Source organism: Chinchilla lanigera, unplaced genomic scaffold, assembly GCF_000276665.1.
Source record: "Chinchilla lanigera isolate Chin_1 unplaced genomic scaffold, ChiLan1.0 scaffold00014, whole genome shotgun sequence".
In the NCBI taxonomy this organism is placed as follows: domain Eukaryota; kingdom Metazoa; phylum Chordata; class Mammalia; order Rodentia; family Chinchillidae; genus Chinchilla; species Chinchilla lanigera.
Window position 1 is genome coordinate 31,074,149 of NW_004955415.1, and position 14,761 is coordinate 31,088,909.

The 14,761-nt window shown below is 56.7% G+C and overlaps 1 protein-coding gene across 1 annotated transcript; it reads left to right on the forward strand.

Annotated features, from left to right (window-relative positions):
* Positions 1–8,829: 8,829 nt before the first annotated feature.
* Positions 8,830–12,231, forward strand: Cst7 (cystatin F (leukocystatin)). The gene is made up of 4 exons (XM_005380981.2): positions 8,830–9,036; positions 10,257–10,429; positions 11,086–11,202; positions 11,793–12,231. Exons 1-4 carry the CDS (start codon positions 8,949–8,951, stop codon positions 11,868–11,870), a joined length of 456 nt encoding a protein of 151 aa, XP_005381038.2. The 5' UTR covers positions 8,830–8,948; the 3' UTR covers positions 11,871–12,231.
* Positions 12,232–14,761: the final 2,530 nt, after the last annotated feature.

The window sequence follows — 14,761 nt, forward strand, 5'->3', positions numbered from 1 at the left end:
CGGCTGATCACGTAGCTGGTCTATTTCAGGTTGTATGCGGAATCTCTGACCATTTTCTCTATCCTTCATCTGCGGATGGACATGAGTTGATTCCTCAGGTCAGCCATGAGGAACAGCGCTGCAATACTCGAGGTGGTGCAGACGCCTCTGCCACATACTGACCTCGTTCCCTTGGCATGTTGCCAGGGGTGGGAGTGGAGTCACATGCTAGTTCTAGTGTTAGTTTTCTGGGGAACTTTGTGCTGCTCCCCACAATGGGTGCCCTAGAGTATGTCCCCTCCAAGCCTGCAGTCGGCCGCCGTCCCTCACGTACACCTCAGCACTTGTTACTTCTGTCCCCTCCGTAGTGGCCATTCTAGTCAGGATGAGGCAATTTCTCATTAGGGGTTGGGATTGTGTTTTCCTGATGATTCGGATGTTCCTGGCCATTTTCATGTCTTCTATAGACAAATGTCAGTCAGGTCCTTTGCATATTTTTTCATTGGATTCTGAATATTCTCACCATAAAGAAATGGCAAATGTTTTAGTAATGGATTTGCTAAACGCCCCAAAGTGGCCATCAACACAAGGTATATACTTGACAATACATCACACTTCTCCAGAAGTGTACACACCCACTGCATGTCAAATAAAGACAGAACAGAAACCACAGAAGAGGCAGTGCAGGCTCTGTGAGGACACTGAAGCCCCAGCTATGGTCCCTCCCTGGCAGGAACTATGTCCACCACCCAATAGTCATGTGATGGGCAGGTCCCCTAGCAAGCTCTGTGGAGGCTTCTGCAGACACCGGGCACCCTGACCTCCCTGGAACCCATGGGTGCAGCTCCCAACCCCACTGAGGAGGGGAGCGTGGAGCCAGAATCCATTCAGAAGATGAAAAATTGCCAAATGAGAACCCAGGGTCTCCCAGGGAAGTATCTGACAAATGGCTGAAGGGTGTCACCTAAGAAATGGCAAGGCAAGAAAGAATGCTGGAGCTGGGGTTAACCTGCTGGGTTTTATTAAACAAAAGGAACGCTTTTGAGCAGGAGAAAAAAATCATGTAGATGAATTTTACAAATTAGTTTTGAAAATGAGTTAATAGAGATATATACATCAGATTTTTATCACCCATCAGACTAAAAAGTAAATTACATCCCCTCTCCCCGACCCAGGGCAGACCAGCAGCCTCAGCCACTGGAGCAGCGACTGCGGCCTTCAGGGCTCTGTGTGCAGAGCACAAGCACAGCCCACTTGTAGGAGAAATAGCACTCCGGCAAAACCACACTGAGGAAAGAGCCTCTCTAGGGTTTGTGCAGCAGGTAGCACAGCGGGACCAGCACAGCACTGACCCACTGAGGGAAGCTGTCTTACAGGACCACGCAGGCCCCATGTGGCAGGGGAGGACAGATGCAGGGAAGCTGCAGGGAGCAGTGGCCTCTGGGATACAATGTGACTTGAGCCTGCTGCAGCCAAAGCCAGTGTCCCCTGGGGCAGCTGTGGGACCCTGATGAAGCATGGCTGCTACAGGTGTCAGGAAGCCACCGAAGGAAGACCGAAGTCCCTTTTAGGAGCTACCCTCATCACCATCCTTTCTGCTGTCTCCTCCAGTGGACAAGGGGGGGAAGGTGGGCAGGTGACCTGCAGAGGGGCCAAGGCTGACAACTGTGGCAGCTGGAGACACGGGACAGAAAAGCTCGCTATGCCAGCCCCTTGAGACCGAGCAGCGCACCCAGCCCGCCACAGCCAGGCACCCACAGTGGCTTTGAAGATCACAGCCAAGGTCATGCTGCCCAGCCCAGCCCTGCCCCTTCCCATGGGTCATCACCCCAACTACAGGAACTGGTCCCAGCGGAGCTCTGAAGCAAGCAAACCCCGCCAGTGGGAGAGCGCCTGCACTGGCTGCCTTCCTGCAGCATCAGCACTTGGAGTAAATTGGCCTCAGGGGAACCCAGGCTACAGAGGGGGATAAAACACTGGCTGGCCGGGGTTCATTATAGCTTCGACAGGAGTTCACTTCAAGAGTGCTGCGAGTCTAGCAAACCCCAAAGCACAGGAGCACTAATGAGATTTGCCTGCCCCCAGCCTGAAGGCTGTGCAGGGGCTAATGAGCCGCCCACAATTAACAGGAGTTTGCTTTCTTTGACGACAATCTGCAAACAGGAGTGTGACGTTCGGAGCTCCCAGTCCGCACAGAGATGATCACAGTGTTCTTGGAGAACCTCTTTTTATGGAACACTTTAGTTTTGAGCTGGGAGGAAATAAATTGAGCAGGGAAATGTTACTGCAGGCAGTGGTTCAATCGATTCTAATGACGGTGCCCTCCCTGGGGTGTGGCCAGGGTCACACAGGTCACTGACACACAGGTAGAGAGGAAAGGCACCAAGTAGCCACCCAGTGACCCGAGCCAGCCACCAAGGGGACATCAGTGGAGAGGGCATGGTCGCAGCACCGAGGGCCCAGTTCCCACGGGCACCTGTGGCATCAGGGAAGCTATTGCCCCTGCTCTGGCAAATGCTGTACCCACACCAGGAGCACTGTGCAGATCAGCTCCAGGGGACCCGAGCTACGGCCACCATGGTGGGCTGCTAGCTGTCTTAGGGGTCCTGGTACCCCAAGAAACTACAAATGTAGGCACACAATTCTCAAGCAGCATCCCTGGGAGCTGGGCCTGGACTCTGAGACCTGGGATCAGGCCCAGCACAGCAGGACAAGCTGGTGTGTGTTTCCCACAGAGGGACACTGGACAGTCCCCTTCAGTGTCTGCTCCAGCTCACAAGTGGGAGAAGAGCCGCCCCTCTCACTGATGCCTCCACAGAAGGTTCCAGAATCAACCAAGGCAGACAGAATGGTGCTTGGGACCAGGCTCTGTGACAGATTGGTGGGGACCAAGCTACAGGCCTGCAGTCACTACAAGGCAGAGGCAGACGCTGACTTGCTTTAGGAGTAGGGAAGTTTCTGCAGAAGGCTACAGGCTTCCTGGCTGGGTGGGAGGAAATCCCCTAACCCAGCACTCCTTAGGCGAGATAACATCTGCTGACCCCAGGAACAGCACGTACCCAGGTGTGGGGAAGGACCTTAACTTGTTTCCTTTGTGATGCCAGATTTGTTCCTCATTCTACTCCGTCATTCTTCCTGCAGTGCCCTGGTTGTTCCAGGAAAAGGACACCTCCCCTCCCACTGCACTTCTCACTGGCTGATAAAGCAGGCCAGCCAAAGAGGTCTTTGTCTTTGCCCAAAGGAGGCACTGACTGCCCGGTCCCCCCGAACCTGCACATTTCTCTTTGTCTTTCTTTATCCCTTGCCACACCCCACTGTGCAGGCCACCCAGGCTCTGGCCAGCCCTTGGAAGGAGGGGTGGAGCAGGTGGTGACCTCCCCATCCCTGGGGGATTGAACAGAGACTGAGGCGGTGTCAGGAGTCTCAGGGACTCAACTCAGCCTGCTGTGAAAGGCGCCAAGTGCTCAAGCAGACCCCTGGCCAGACATGGGATGAGGCAAATTTGGAAGTTCACTGCAGGATCCAGGGAGAGCATGGGGGTGTTTGTTCACTGAGCAACCCCCGCAGCTGGCCAGGAAAGATTTGAGATATTTGTAATAAAAGGTGCATTGAGCAATCAAATGAAGAACTAGGTTGAAGGGGTAGCCCTTTTGATCCTGGGACAGGGGTTCCTCAGACACAGATGATAACTGCTACCTCTTGATGCCAGCCCGATAGCTGGGAGGATGCCTCGGCCAGTCTCCCAAGGAAAGATGTGAGACTCACCCTAAACAGTTTTGCTTGAAAGAGGCCACCTAACTTCTCCTCTGCCATTTGCTGGCCACAGGGAGCTCTCGGCCTAAAACAGCCCCAAACCCGCTTCCTCTTGGTGTCAGGCAGGCCTTTCATGCTGAACAGTAAAACACAAATGGAAAGCCCACCTCTGATAGTGCAGACAGAGAGGTATTTGGGGAACCCAGCAGTGGTGAGCCTCAGGGCAGGTTTGATCCAGGACTGTGACTCTGGCACTCTGCCAGCAGCTGCCTTCCCAGCTGGCTACCCTGGCTCAGCACCCAGGGGGCCACCAGCCACGTGGGAAGCACACATACCAGCTCCATTCCCACCCACGGGAGGGCAGGGGACAGCAGGGACACGACACGAGAGGGAGGGGGTCACCTTTCCCTCCAAGCTGCCCAAGCCCCTTGCACCAGAAGCCATCAGAGCCACTCTGCAGTGTGGGATAAGGCAGCCCCTCCTGAGCCTGGGGGTGGGGGGTGGATACCCCCTACCCACCCATAGCCAGGCCTGGCATCACAGGTAGGAGCCACCTCCACAGGTGACATCAGGGATGTGCAGTCCCTTCCATGGAGGCTGAGACGGTAGTTCCCCCTAGACCTGCTGCAGGCAGAGCATTTCCCAGAGATCCCAGTCTGCCCAGTCTACCTCCTCCTCCGATGTGACAAGGACACCATGAGTGAAGAGAGCATCTGCTTCATTCCCCTTCTTGAACCGGGGTGGGCTGGGGTTGTGACAGGAAGGACACTGCCAGGCCAGTGAATGTTTATTTTTAAAATCATTACCGTAAGAGACATTGCTGCCGGGCGTGGTGGTGCACGCCTGTAATCCCAGCACTCGGGAGGCTGAGGCAGGAGGATCATTGCGAGTTCGAGACCACCTGGGCTACAAAGTGAGCTCAAGGTCAGCCTGAACTGCATAGGGAGATCCTGTCTCAAAAAGACAAAAAGAAAAAAAAAAAAAAAGAGAGAGAGACATTGCATTTATCCCCCTCAAAATTCTGCAAACACACTCATCTACTCATCCTGGCTACTTTCTGCAGCAGCTCTGGAGTCCTCTTTCCTGAGCATTAGTTGCACAATCCCAGCTGCCTCAACATCCTGAATCCGTCCAAAATGTTTCCTTCTCGCGGTCATTTTGACTTTGGGGAGGAGTCAGAAGTCATACAGTGCCAGATCTGGTGAATAAGGTGGATGAGGGTACCATCCTCAGTGATGGTTTAACGAGGCTACCTTTCCTTCCATTGGACAGAGCTATGCAGCGGCGTCCACAGTATTTTTGATCACACCTCAGAAAGACACTCAGGAAAGAGAACTCCAGAGCTACTTCAGAAAGTGGCAAGAACAATGAACGAGTGCACTTGAAGCCAGGGGAGGGGTCTGGGGGAGATTTGTGGCAATGTGTCTTTAACTGTAATTTTTAAAAATTTAAACATCCAATGTACATTTGGATCACAGTTCATCTGTGACTTGGAAGGCTGTCATAAAGATGAGAAGCTCCCAGCCGCAACTGCAAGGGACAGTCGTCCTTCACACCGGCTGTCCCACTGTGAGGAGCCAGGCCCCTCCTGGCCCAGCAGTGTAGCCCTGGAGATGCCTGGGGATGCCTGGGGTTGGGCTGGCCTTCGCATCTTCCCTGCAGCTGTGCTACCTCCTGGAGACCAGGTCCCCACCCTGAGCATCCCTGGTCCCTGCTGCAGAATGGAGATAGTGCAGCTCTGAGCTCTGTCACACTCAGGGTGCCCAGATGGTCCACTGGGTAGGAGCCAGGACAGCCCAGCAGCTCAGGGACCCCTTCCTCAGGCCAGGACAGCTGCACAGGGCGGAGGAGCTAGCCAAAAGTGCACGTCGGAAGTCCTGGGTCCTGAGCAAAACTGGGAAGTACAGCCTGGCACAGTGGTGCACATTTGTAGTCCTGGACACCTGAGAGGCAGAGGAAGGAATTTCCCTTAACCCAAGACTTCAAGACAAGCCCGAGCAATACAACAAGACTTCATCTCAAAGCAAGCAAAAACTACCAAGTCGGTAACTGTAACCCCATATCTTAGATTGCCACACCACCGTGTGGACAAAATTCTCCCTACAGGTCAAGTGGCTGGGGACGTTTCTACTCTACAAACAGCAGTCAGGGGTACAAGTGCAGCAGAAGGGACCTTGGCCCCATGGTGTTTGTGTCCCTCACATGGTGTCTAGGATAGGAGCCTCCCATGCCCCTCCTGAACAACACTGAGAACTCCTAGGTCACAGAGGCTCCCCTCTGAGTCTGGTCTGACTGTACCACTCAGGGAAAGGATGAAGGGAGGGGAGAGGAAGGGGGAGATGGAGGGATGGAGAGGAGGGGAGAGGGAGGAAGGGGAGGGCACTAGAGGGGATGGTGACGGGACGGACAAGGGCGGGGAGAGAGAGGGATGAGAGGAGCAGAGGGAGAGAGGGAGGGAGGGGAAGGGAATAGAGGAAGGATGGGGGAAGAAAGATGCAGCAAGCTGAATTCTCATCCCACACAGAAACATGCAGAGAGCATGTGCGCGCACACACACACACACACACACACACTCAAGCACATTTGCACACAAGAACCAGAGTCTGCCAGTTAAACTACAGTCAGGGATGGACTCTGGCAGAAGGGGTCTCAAAGGGCACCGCCAGCTCTACCAGTGACACCTAGCAGAGAGGAAGCGACTGCAGGATGCACAGCTGTACCTAGGGACCCCATCCCTGGGGGTGGGAACACCTTCCCCTCAGGTCCCTCCTGTCAGAGACACCTCCTCAGCCCACGAATTCATCTCAGCCCACGCTCCCACCAAGCAGGGAGCATGTGCCCTAGGACCCACACCAGGCCCTCAGGTGCACAGAGCTCTTTCAGCCCAACCCCCATTTTGCCCCCTCTACCACCATCCAGCCCTGCGTCCATCCCCACTCAGGCCATGGCTTGCTGTACACCCAGCAAGCTCGAAGCAAGCCTGCCGTGACCCCACTGCACTGTAGCCTGGGGGTGTATGGGACCTGGTTTCATGCTGGATGCAGGGGCATAGGCAGAGTGGGTACCGAGACCAGGACCAGGAGTGCCCCGGGGCAGTGGGCACCTGTTCCATGCACGAAGAACACCCAGCAGGATTTGGGGACTCTGTCTTCCCACAGGACCCAGTATAACTCACAAGACCCCATTTCTTGTGCCCAGGGCCCCGACCATAACACCAGAGCCCTCGAGGAGGTTGACATTCAACCCAGCTCAGGCCCAGCAGAGTGGGCAGCTGGCAGCAGGAACATGGTGGGCCAGAACCCGGGCGTTGTTTCACCACTTGGTGCAGCGGCATGAGCCTCGCCCAGCCTCACCCATTCTGTGTCAGATTCCAGAAATAACCCAGTCTTGTGCATGGCCACACGGCAGTGGCTTCCCACAGGGGGACAGGAGCCTGATCAGTGGGTGTCGTTATGGCGCTGGGCAGCACCGGAGTGCCAACACCATTTCCTGCCTGGAATTCTGGTGCCCTTCTGTCGGATTACCCATCCATCCCTGTCCAGGGTGAACAGGTCCCCAAAACAAGGTGCCCGCGGATGTATCAATCCCTTCCTCCAAAGAACAACTCCAGAGCCATATATCTGGGCTCAGGGGACTAGTCGCCTCTCGGACTCAAGCCCCAACCACCATCTCCAGTAACCTTTTATTCACTGAGAACCAAGGAGGCAGCCCCCATCTCAAGCATTTTTTGCAAGGCCAATACAACTCCATTATCATAGGCATGAGACTTGACCAGTAAGCCATCATGTTGTCTTCCTTAGGGCATATCTCAGAAAAGCATCTAGTGTTGTCCCCGGGGCTAACAATGCTTCTTGCTAGACTTCCTCCAGAACCCAACAACCATGGCTTGGTCAGGCCTGAGGCAACACATCTAGAGGATATCCTTCTCCACACCCTTCCAGGTCCAGGGGAACCCAAAACACCAGGACATAGAGCCCAGTGAGTCCTGGAGTCCTGCCCCACAGCCCTGGGAGCATGCAGGGTGGGTCGGGCTGCAGGGCATCACCAAAGCCACCCACCGTGCGCACACAAACCTCTTCCTGGTGACAGTCCTCACCGCAGGAACCTGCACCATGTAGCCTGTCCTGGTCCCCAAACCCAGGTCTCCTGCCTGCCATCCCTGACAACCCAGCAGACTTCAGGGCAGAGTGACCCCAGGTCGTAGTGAGGGGCTGCCTGGCTCAGGGTCAGAGCGTCCTGTTGGCGGGGTGACAGTGGCCAAGCACACTGTGCCACACCCCATTCTGAGGTGGGTGCAGGCCTGACTGCTGGCTCTGTTCTATTTTTCAATTATTCTTCTGCACTTTATTATCTGCATTCTTGTTTTGTTTTGTTTTGTTTTGGTTTGGTTTTTGGTTTTTTTTCCGGTACCGGGAATCAAACTCATGACTTCGCACTTGCCAGGCAGGCGCTGTGCCACTAAGCTAAATCCCCAGCCCCTTTGCTGGCTCTGTTCTAACTCCACAGCATTTCCACTGAACAAGCTTCCAAGTCCTCTCCACAATCCTCCAAGGGAAAACTGAGACACAGAGAGGCTGCTCCTCACCTATGGCCAACAGGTATTAAGAATCCCAGGCCAGATTCAAACTCCAGCATCACATCGGGCTCTCAGGCCCTGCTTTGGACCCTGGGCTGGGCATGATAACGGAGATCTGCGCCACAGACTGTCCTCTTCTCTCCCTCTCTGGCACTGAGCCTAAGATGGGAAGTGATCACTCAGTCAGTCAGCAACCCCTGCTCAGCTTCTGATGGAGGGCATGTGCACGTCATCTGTTCACCCTCAAGGCTCTCCTGCTGCTCCCAGGGCAATGCCCACTCGTGGCAGTGCAGGAGTCTTCCAGGGCCTTGAGGACACTTGGCCCAGGAAGGGAAGGAGGGTAAGTTGAAGGAGGGAAGTCAAGCCACTTCCTCTGAAAACGCTGCTCATCCCGTCTGTGCAGCCTGTTTCCCACGTGTGGCTCCGGATCAGAAATCCCCCGAGGGGCCGCAGATCTGTGGTTTCCTCCTCCCCTCGCCAGCAATTTCGTCTGAAAACTTTATATAAAGGAAGCGGTTGCCCCTGTGGCTAAGAGCTGAAGAAGAGCTCCTGGTCAAAGTGATTCAGCAAGAAGCCGCCCGCCGCGCTAGCAGACTGCCCGCCCACCCTGAGCTGCGCCGGGCCGCACCTGCCAGCGCCCATGCAGCCCAGCACTGCCCTCACCATGAGGGCGGCCACACTGCTCACGCTCTGCTGCCTTGCTGCCGGCTCCTGCAGGGCACCCCCAGGTAAGAGGACGTCCCTGCCACCTGTCCCCAGGGGGAGACTGTGGCCCAGGCCCTGCCCTCCCTGGTCCTTCAAGGCCCTTCTTGCTGGAGCCCCCAGGGAACGGGGCAGGGAAGGGGGCAGAGGGTGGCAGGATGAGGAGCAGCAGGCAGTGGGAACAGGGGTCACACAGCTCTGTCCCCTACAGGAAAGCATCCTGTGTGACCTGTGTCCCTGGGCTTGGGGCCCTGCACTGCCTGAGACCACTCTGGGAGTGGGGAGCGACAGGGACAGAGCGGAGCCTGCACCCACAGAGAGGTCTTTCCTGCTGGCTCTCTGCCCCCAGGAATGGCTGCCCCTCTGCTTCCTAAGTCCGCACCTGAGGGCCAGTGGGTGGAACAGGGAGGAGGAAGAGGACGCTGTAGTACTGGAAACAGAGGCAGGGCCAGGCTCGGTGGCTTGACCAGCACACAGCCACATACCCCCAGCGGCAGAAGTTGGTCCCAGTGGCCTAGGCCTGCCGAGGGGGGGGGCACCCCACAGCAGCTGCCTCTGGAGGGGTGCCCAGGGACCAAGCCCCTCTGACCTAGGGATGGGGAAGAATAGGAGTCGCCCTACTGCACACAGTGCTTCCCCTTTGCTGGTGTGGCTGGAGAGCCTCCCAGGCTACCACGAGGCCAGAGCTCAGGACACTGAGGTGGGAGGCCAGGGGGCAGCAGGGATACTCCCAAGACAGTACAGGGCTGCCCTCACACCGGGACCTGTGGCAGACAGACATCCTGGGGCCACACCCTGTGCACATCGCACTCCTGGGCTGTTCAGTGTCCCCTTCACATGCGGGGAGTCCCCACATCCTGGAGGGCTGCACAGCAGGCAGAGGACGGGCTACACTTTCCTGTGCTCTGTGTTTGGCTCTAAAGCCAGCTTGGGGCGGCTGTGAGAGTGTACACAGGGTGCACGTGGAGGGGGGGGTTGCTGGCCAGGTGCGCAGGTGAGGGGGACACAGGTGAGTGTTCACGGGTGAGGGGTAGACAGGTGAGTGTGTACAGGGGTGGGGCAGTGCACAGGTAAGTGCATGCAAGTGGGGATGCACAGGTGAGGAGCATACAGGTGAGAGGCACCCAGGTGAGTCTGCACAGGTGAAGGTAGGTGATGCTGGAGCAACAGGGCCAGAGAACTGGGCAGCCCCTCAGGGGAGGCATGGGCCATGCACCCTGCTGACCTGGTTCTTCGTTTCTCTCAGATTTCTGTTCCCAGGACCTTAACTTGGGCATCCAGCCAGGATCTCCCAAACCAATAAACACTAACGACCCCAGAGTCCTCAAAGCAGCCAGGTACAGTGTGGAGCAGTTTAACAACTACACCAATGACATCTTCCTGTACAAGGAGGCCCACATCAGCAAAGCCCTGGTGCAGGTGAGGCTGGGCAGAGGCTGGACACTCCCTACAGAGGTCTCATTCCCCTGGGCCCCTGCAGCAGCCGTCCTCTATACCTCAGCTTCGTGTACTTGGTACCATCTGCCTCACTGTCATCCCATCGAACCCTGGCTCCAGCTACAGAAGCTCCACGCTTCCTAGTGACCCCTCAGTACCCCTCCAGCCATGCTCATCCTTGTCAGCAGGGCCAGGTGATAGCCATAGGACAGGGAGGAGACACCTCAGGAGCCATCTGCAGAGTCCAGGGATCCTGTGAGACTCCACATGTGTGGAGCTAGGGGGAGGAGGAGGAGCCTGAAGGCTGCAGTGAGATGAGCAAGAGCAGAGACAGCTGTGAAATGTCAAATCCACAGCTCCCAGGAGGGCTGGGGCACAGGCCTGAGCACTCAGCAGGCACTGTCCTCTGACACCTCAGGCTCTTGGGCTCTGGCTTGAGTCAGCAGCTGGAGTGAGGGTCCAGAGGGGCCTGGGCTGGCATTCTCCTAAGCGAAGGCTCCAGGCAGCAGAGCCATCCTGGGAGGGACCTGAGCCTGGCAGGTGGGCGGCTCAGGCACTGAGCACTCCCAGCTCCTCCTCATGGCTCAAGGTCCACTCAGGTTGTCCTAGGTCACCAGGCCACTGCCTCTGCTCCCCAGGTGGTGAAAGGCCTGAAGTACATGATAGAGGTGCAGATCAGCAGGACCACGTGCAGGAAGACCTCGCACCCCACTCTGGATCACTGTGACTTCCAAACCAACCCAGCCCTGCAGCAGGTGAGCACGCAGGGCCACCTTCCGGCCCACCCGGCATCTGGCACCCAGACAGGAGCAGGGAGGGCAGCATCCACCCCCGGCGTGGCAGACGTCCCCTCGCATGGCAGACCCATTCCCTCCCCTCCCCATGTGTCAGAGACCCAGAGCCCTCCAGCTCTGTGGAGAGCAGAGACGGGGTGGGGACTGACCTCGAACCTTCAGATAACTCAGAAACGACAGTGTGAGATGTGTGTCACAATGTGACAGCTATCACATGTGGCAGGTATGACAGGTGCATGTGACAGGTGAATGTGATGTATCTCTGAAGAGGGAAGGCAAATGTGATAAAAATCAACAATCCATATATACAAATACAGGTGAAATTTATTCTTGAATCGTTCTTTCAAATTTTCTGTAGGTTTAAAATTTTCAAAATAAAAACGTAGCAGAGAAGGCTCTCTCACTAAGGACTACAGTGGCGCGTACACACACACACACACACACGCGAGCATGCACACACTAACAGCCTAGGAGCTGGGGGCACCAGGGCGGGGCTGGGTAGTCGGGGCCAGGCAGTGAGGATGTGGCTCTGAGCTCCTCCTTTGTTTCAGACTCTGTGGTGCTACTCCGTGGTCTGGGTCATCCCTTGGCTCCAGTGGGTCCAGGTGCCAGTGCTCCGTTGCCACTGACTTCACCTCCGGATGCAGCATGTGCTGTGGACACCTGCACTCCAGCCCCAAGGTCATGGCCCCTGCTGGCAGATGGACTCACGGTGGGTCCTAACAGAGGCCTGGGGTGGCACAATGACAGCATGGCGGTCCAGACCACATCTGTCCTGCTTCAGTGTCCTCTAAGATCAGTTTCACTGCCCAAGTGGCCCTAGACTTGGTCCTGGAGTGGGTATATGGGGGCCCTTACTCCACAGAGGGCCCAAGTCTATCTCCTGGTCGGAGCCACTAGGATCACCATCCGGTGGAAGAGCAGGCATGCTGCGGATCTTGACCTCTCCTGCGCAAATTCAGGAATGAATAGAGAGCTGATGACTTAAAACAATGCTGCGTGTCACTTTTCCCACGGTCTGGGGACTGAACCTCCGCGCCCAGCCCATTTTATTTTTTGAGAGAGGGTCTTAATATGTTGCCCACGCTGGCCTCAATCACCAGATCCTCCTGCCCCAGTCTCCAAAGTAGCTGGGACGAGAGCCTCATACCACCAGGTGTCTCCTGTCGCCGGTAGGGTCAGAAAGGCCAGGTAAGGTCACCAGGCCCCTCCCCTCAAGGTCTGGCAAGTGCAGGCTGCTTCCCTCGGGTCCCAGAGCGTGTCCAGTGCTGAGTTGCTGGTGGACAGGCCCTGAAGACCCAGCAGCCAGGCGCTAGGCGGGCGCCTGCGGTGAGCCGGGGGCAGGGCTCACCCAGACCTCTGCTGCCTGGGGACTGACGGTTTAGATGTGGGAAAAGTACAGGATACAGCCCACACCACACCTACGGGAAACTCAGCTCTCCTAGGGTTTTCACCCAGTTCCGAATTCCCACTCATGGGAAGGCTGTGCTGCCTTGTTCCCTGCACATCACTCAGGCACGATGAGCCAGCGAGGCCAGCACACGAGGCCCCAGTGGCCCAAAGGCAGGACTTTCACCCAGCCCCTGTGAACCCACAACCCAAGTGGCAGGAGAGGCGGAGGGCAGCCAGGGCACCGAGGTCGGCGCGAGCACAGTGAATACAGAGCTGTCCTGACCCTCCACCTGCTCCGCCAGGACCCCTCCGCCAGGCTCTGTGGCCCCCACCTGTGGGGGGGTGCTCAAATCCAACCGCAGCCCTGCAGGCCTGCACACTGGCCTGCACCCAGCTCTCAGAGCACCATCTGGGGACAGGCGCTCACCTCTTCTCACTGAGGGAACTGGCCACAGCAGAGCCCCCTGGCCATGCCCCCCTCCACACACCCCAGGCCTCTGTCCCAGCTCTGTGGACAGATGCCAGGTGAAGCTCACTGACACCACACTACCCCCTCATTATTCCACCCGGCACAGAAGAAAATATCCCTCCTCACCAGCCGCAGGGACACAGGGAGGAAAGGAGCTGGCTAGACTTGTGGAAACTGCAATGCTCTGCCTCAGTAGACCCACCCTAGAGACACCCGCTCCCGTGTCAGCAAGCAGGACCATGCGAGCCCAGCCACCCTGCCACACCCTGCACCCTCACCCCAGCTCCTCTCGGCAGATGGCCTTGCTCCGGGCATCGCCTAACAGTGACCCCTGTGGTGGACCCAAACCCAGTGGACAGGGATACCCTGGAGATGGAAAGGACATCATCCGGCAACAGCCTGGAGTCCCACGCTGCCCACCCAGCTTTGCCTGTTTTGTTAATTTATCAGCTTTACACTGACAGAGGGAATCACTGTGACACCACAGGGATGCTGTGCCTCAGTGAGCGTCGCTGCGAAAATGTAAGGTTAAAGACCAGCTCCTAAGGCACACCAGGGCTGGGACCAAAATGCAGCACTTCTGTTCAGTGTCTCAAACTGACCAAACCCCGCCACACGGAAGAGAGCTGCCCTGCAGACCCGGCAGTTTCGGGCGGCTCCAGGGCTCACACGGCTCAGCCGCCCTGCAGGGCGGGGCAGGGCAGGCTCTGATGAATGACCTGTAAACCTTACTCCTCCCGCGCCCAGGGGGACACCAGTGACACTCAAATGACACTGCCACCCAGTTTGCCCATACACCTGAGTACCCCAGAGCATTCTGCTGTGCCACTGAGGGCCACATGCTGCAGCTACCACCTGGCCAGGCCCGGAAGGCCGCCTTTTCCAGTCTAGCCACATAGCACATCCCTGCCCTGGCACCAGGAGCACCGAGCTCCATGGGTGCCAGCTGTGACTCTGGGCAGGCATAAACCCTGGGCGCTTCTGTTCCCACCTCCACAAGCCCACATCTCCCTACACATCAGGAGCCGGCGTGCACAGCCAGGTGTGGAGCACAGCTCTAGGCTCTAGTGGATCACTTCAGCTACTCGGGAGACTGAGGCAGGCCAACCACTTCAGCCCACAAGTTGACAACCACCACAGGCAACACAGCAAGACGCCATCTCAAAAAAAGTGTGTATGAAAATCTTTCAAACTATATACCACTCTACAAAAGTCTGCTGATAATAAAATCTCAAGGGGGTCCCAGGAAAGTTAGAAACTGAATCCTGACCGAGTTTTTGTACCAGACAGCAAAGGCCTGTGATGAATCACCTAATTTCCAAATTGCAGTACCCGCTCACCTTGGCAGAACGCTATTTCATGAGTGAGAAGCCCGCTGCACCTCATCTTGCCAAGCTATAGATAACACAGGAAGTGACACTCAAGACAGAGAAATAGTATCTCAGTCAGAATCGAGACACCTCTGCTGAAAGCTGTGAAAACAACTAGCCAGCTTCTCACCAGTGTGAACTGAGCCCAGGAGAACCAAGACACGGGCCACAGGCGCGGTGCACAGAAAGGCCCCGGTCGCCCTGCAGCCACGGGCCGTGTGCGAGGCATGGCATGGGCTGTCTAGAAGCTACCGCGCTTCCGCCCTGAAGGTTGTGAGCAACACTAACG

Excerpts from the sequence above, each read along its gene's own strand:
- Cst7 (XM_005380981.2), top strand. The coding sequence starts at position 8,949 with ATGCAGCCCAGCACTGCCCTCACCATGAGGGCGGCCACACTGCTCACG. Across the intron at positions 9,037-10,256 it reads CTCCTGCAGGGCACCCCCAG|ATTTCTGTTCCCAGGACCTT; the intron begins GTAAGAGGACGT and ends CGTTTCTCTCAG. Across the intron at positions 11,203-11,792 it reads CCAACCCAGCCCTGCAGCAG|ACTCTGTGGTGCTACTCCGT; the intron begins GTGAGCACGCAG and ends CCTTTGTTTCAG.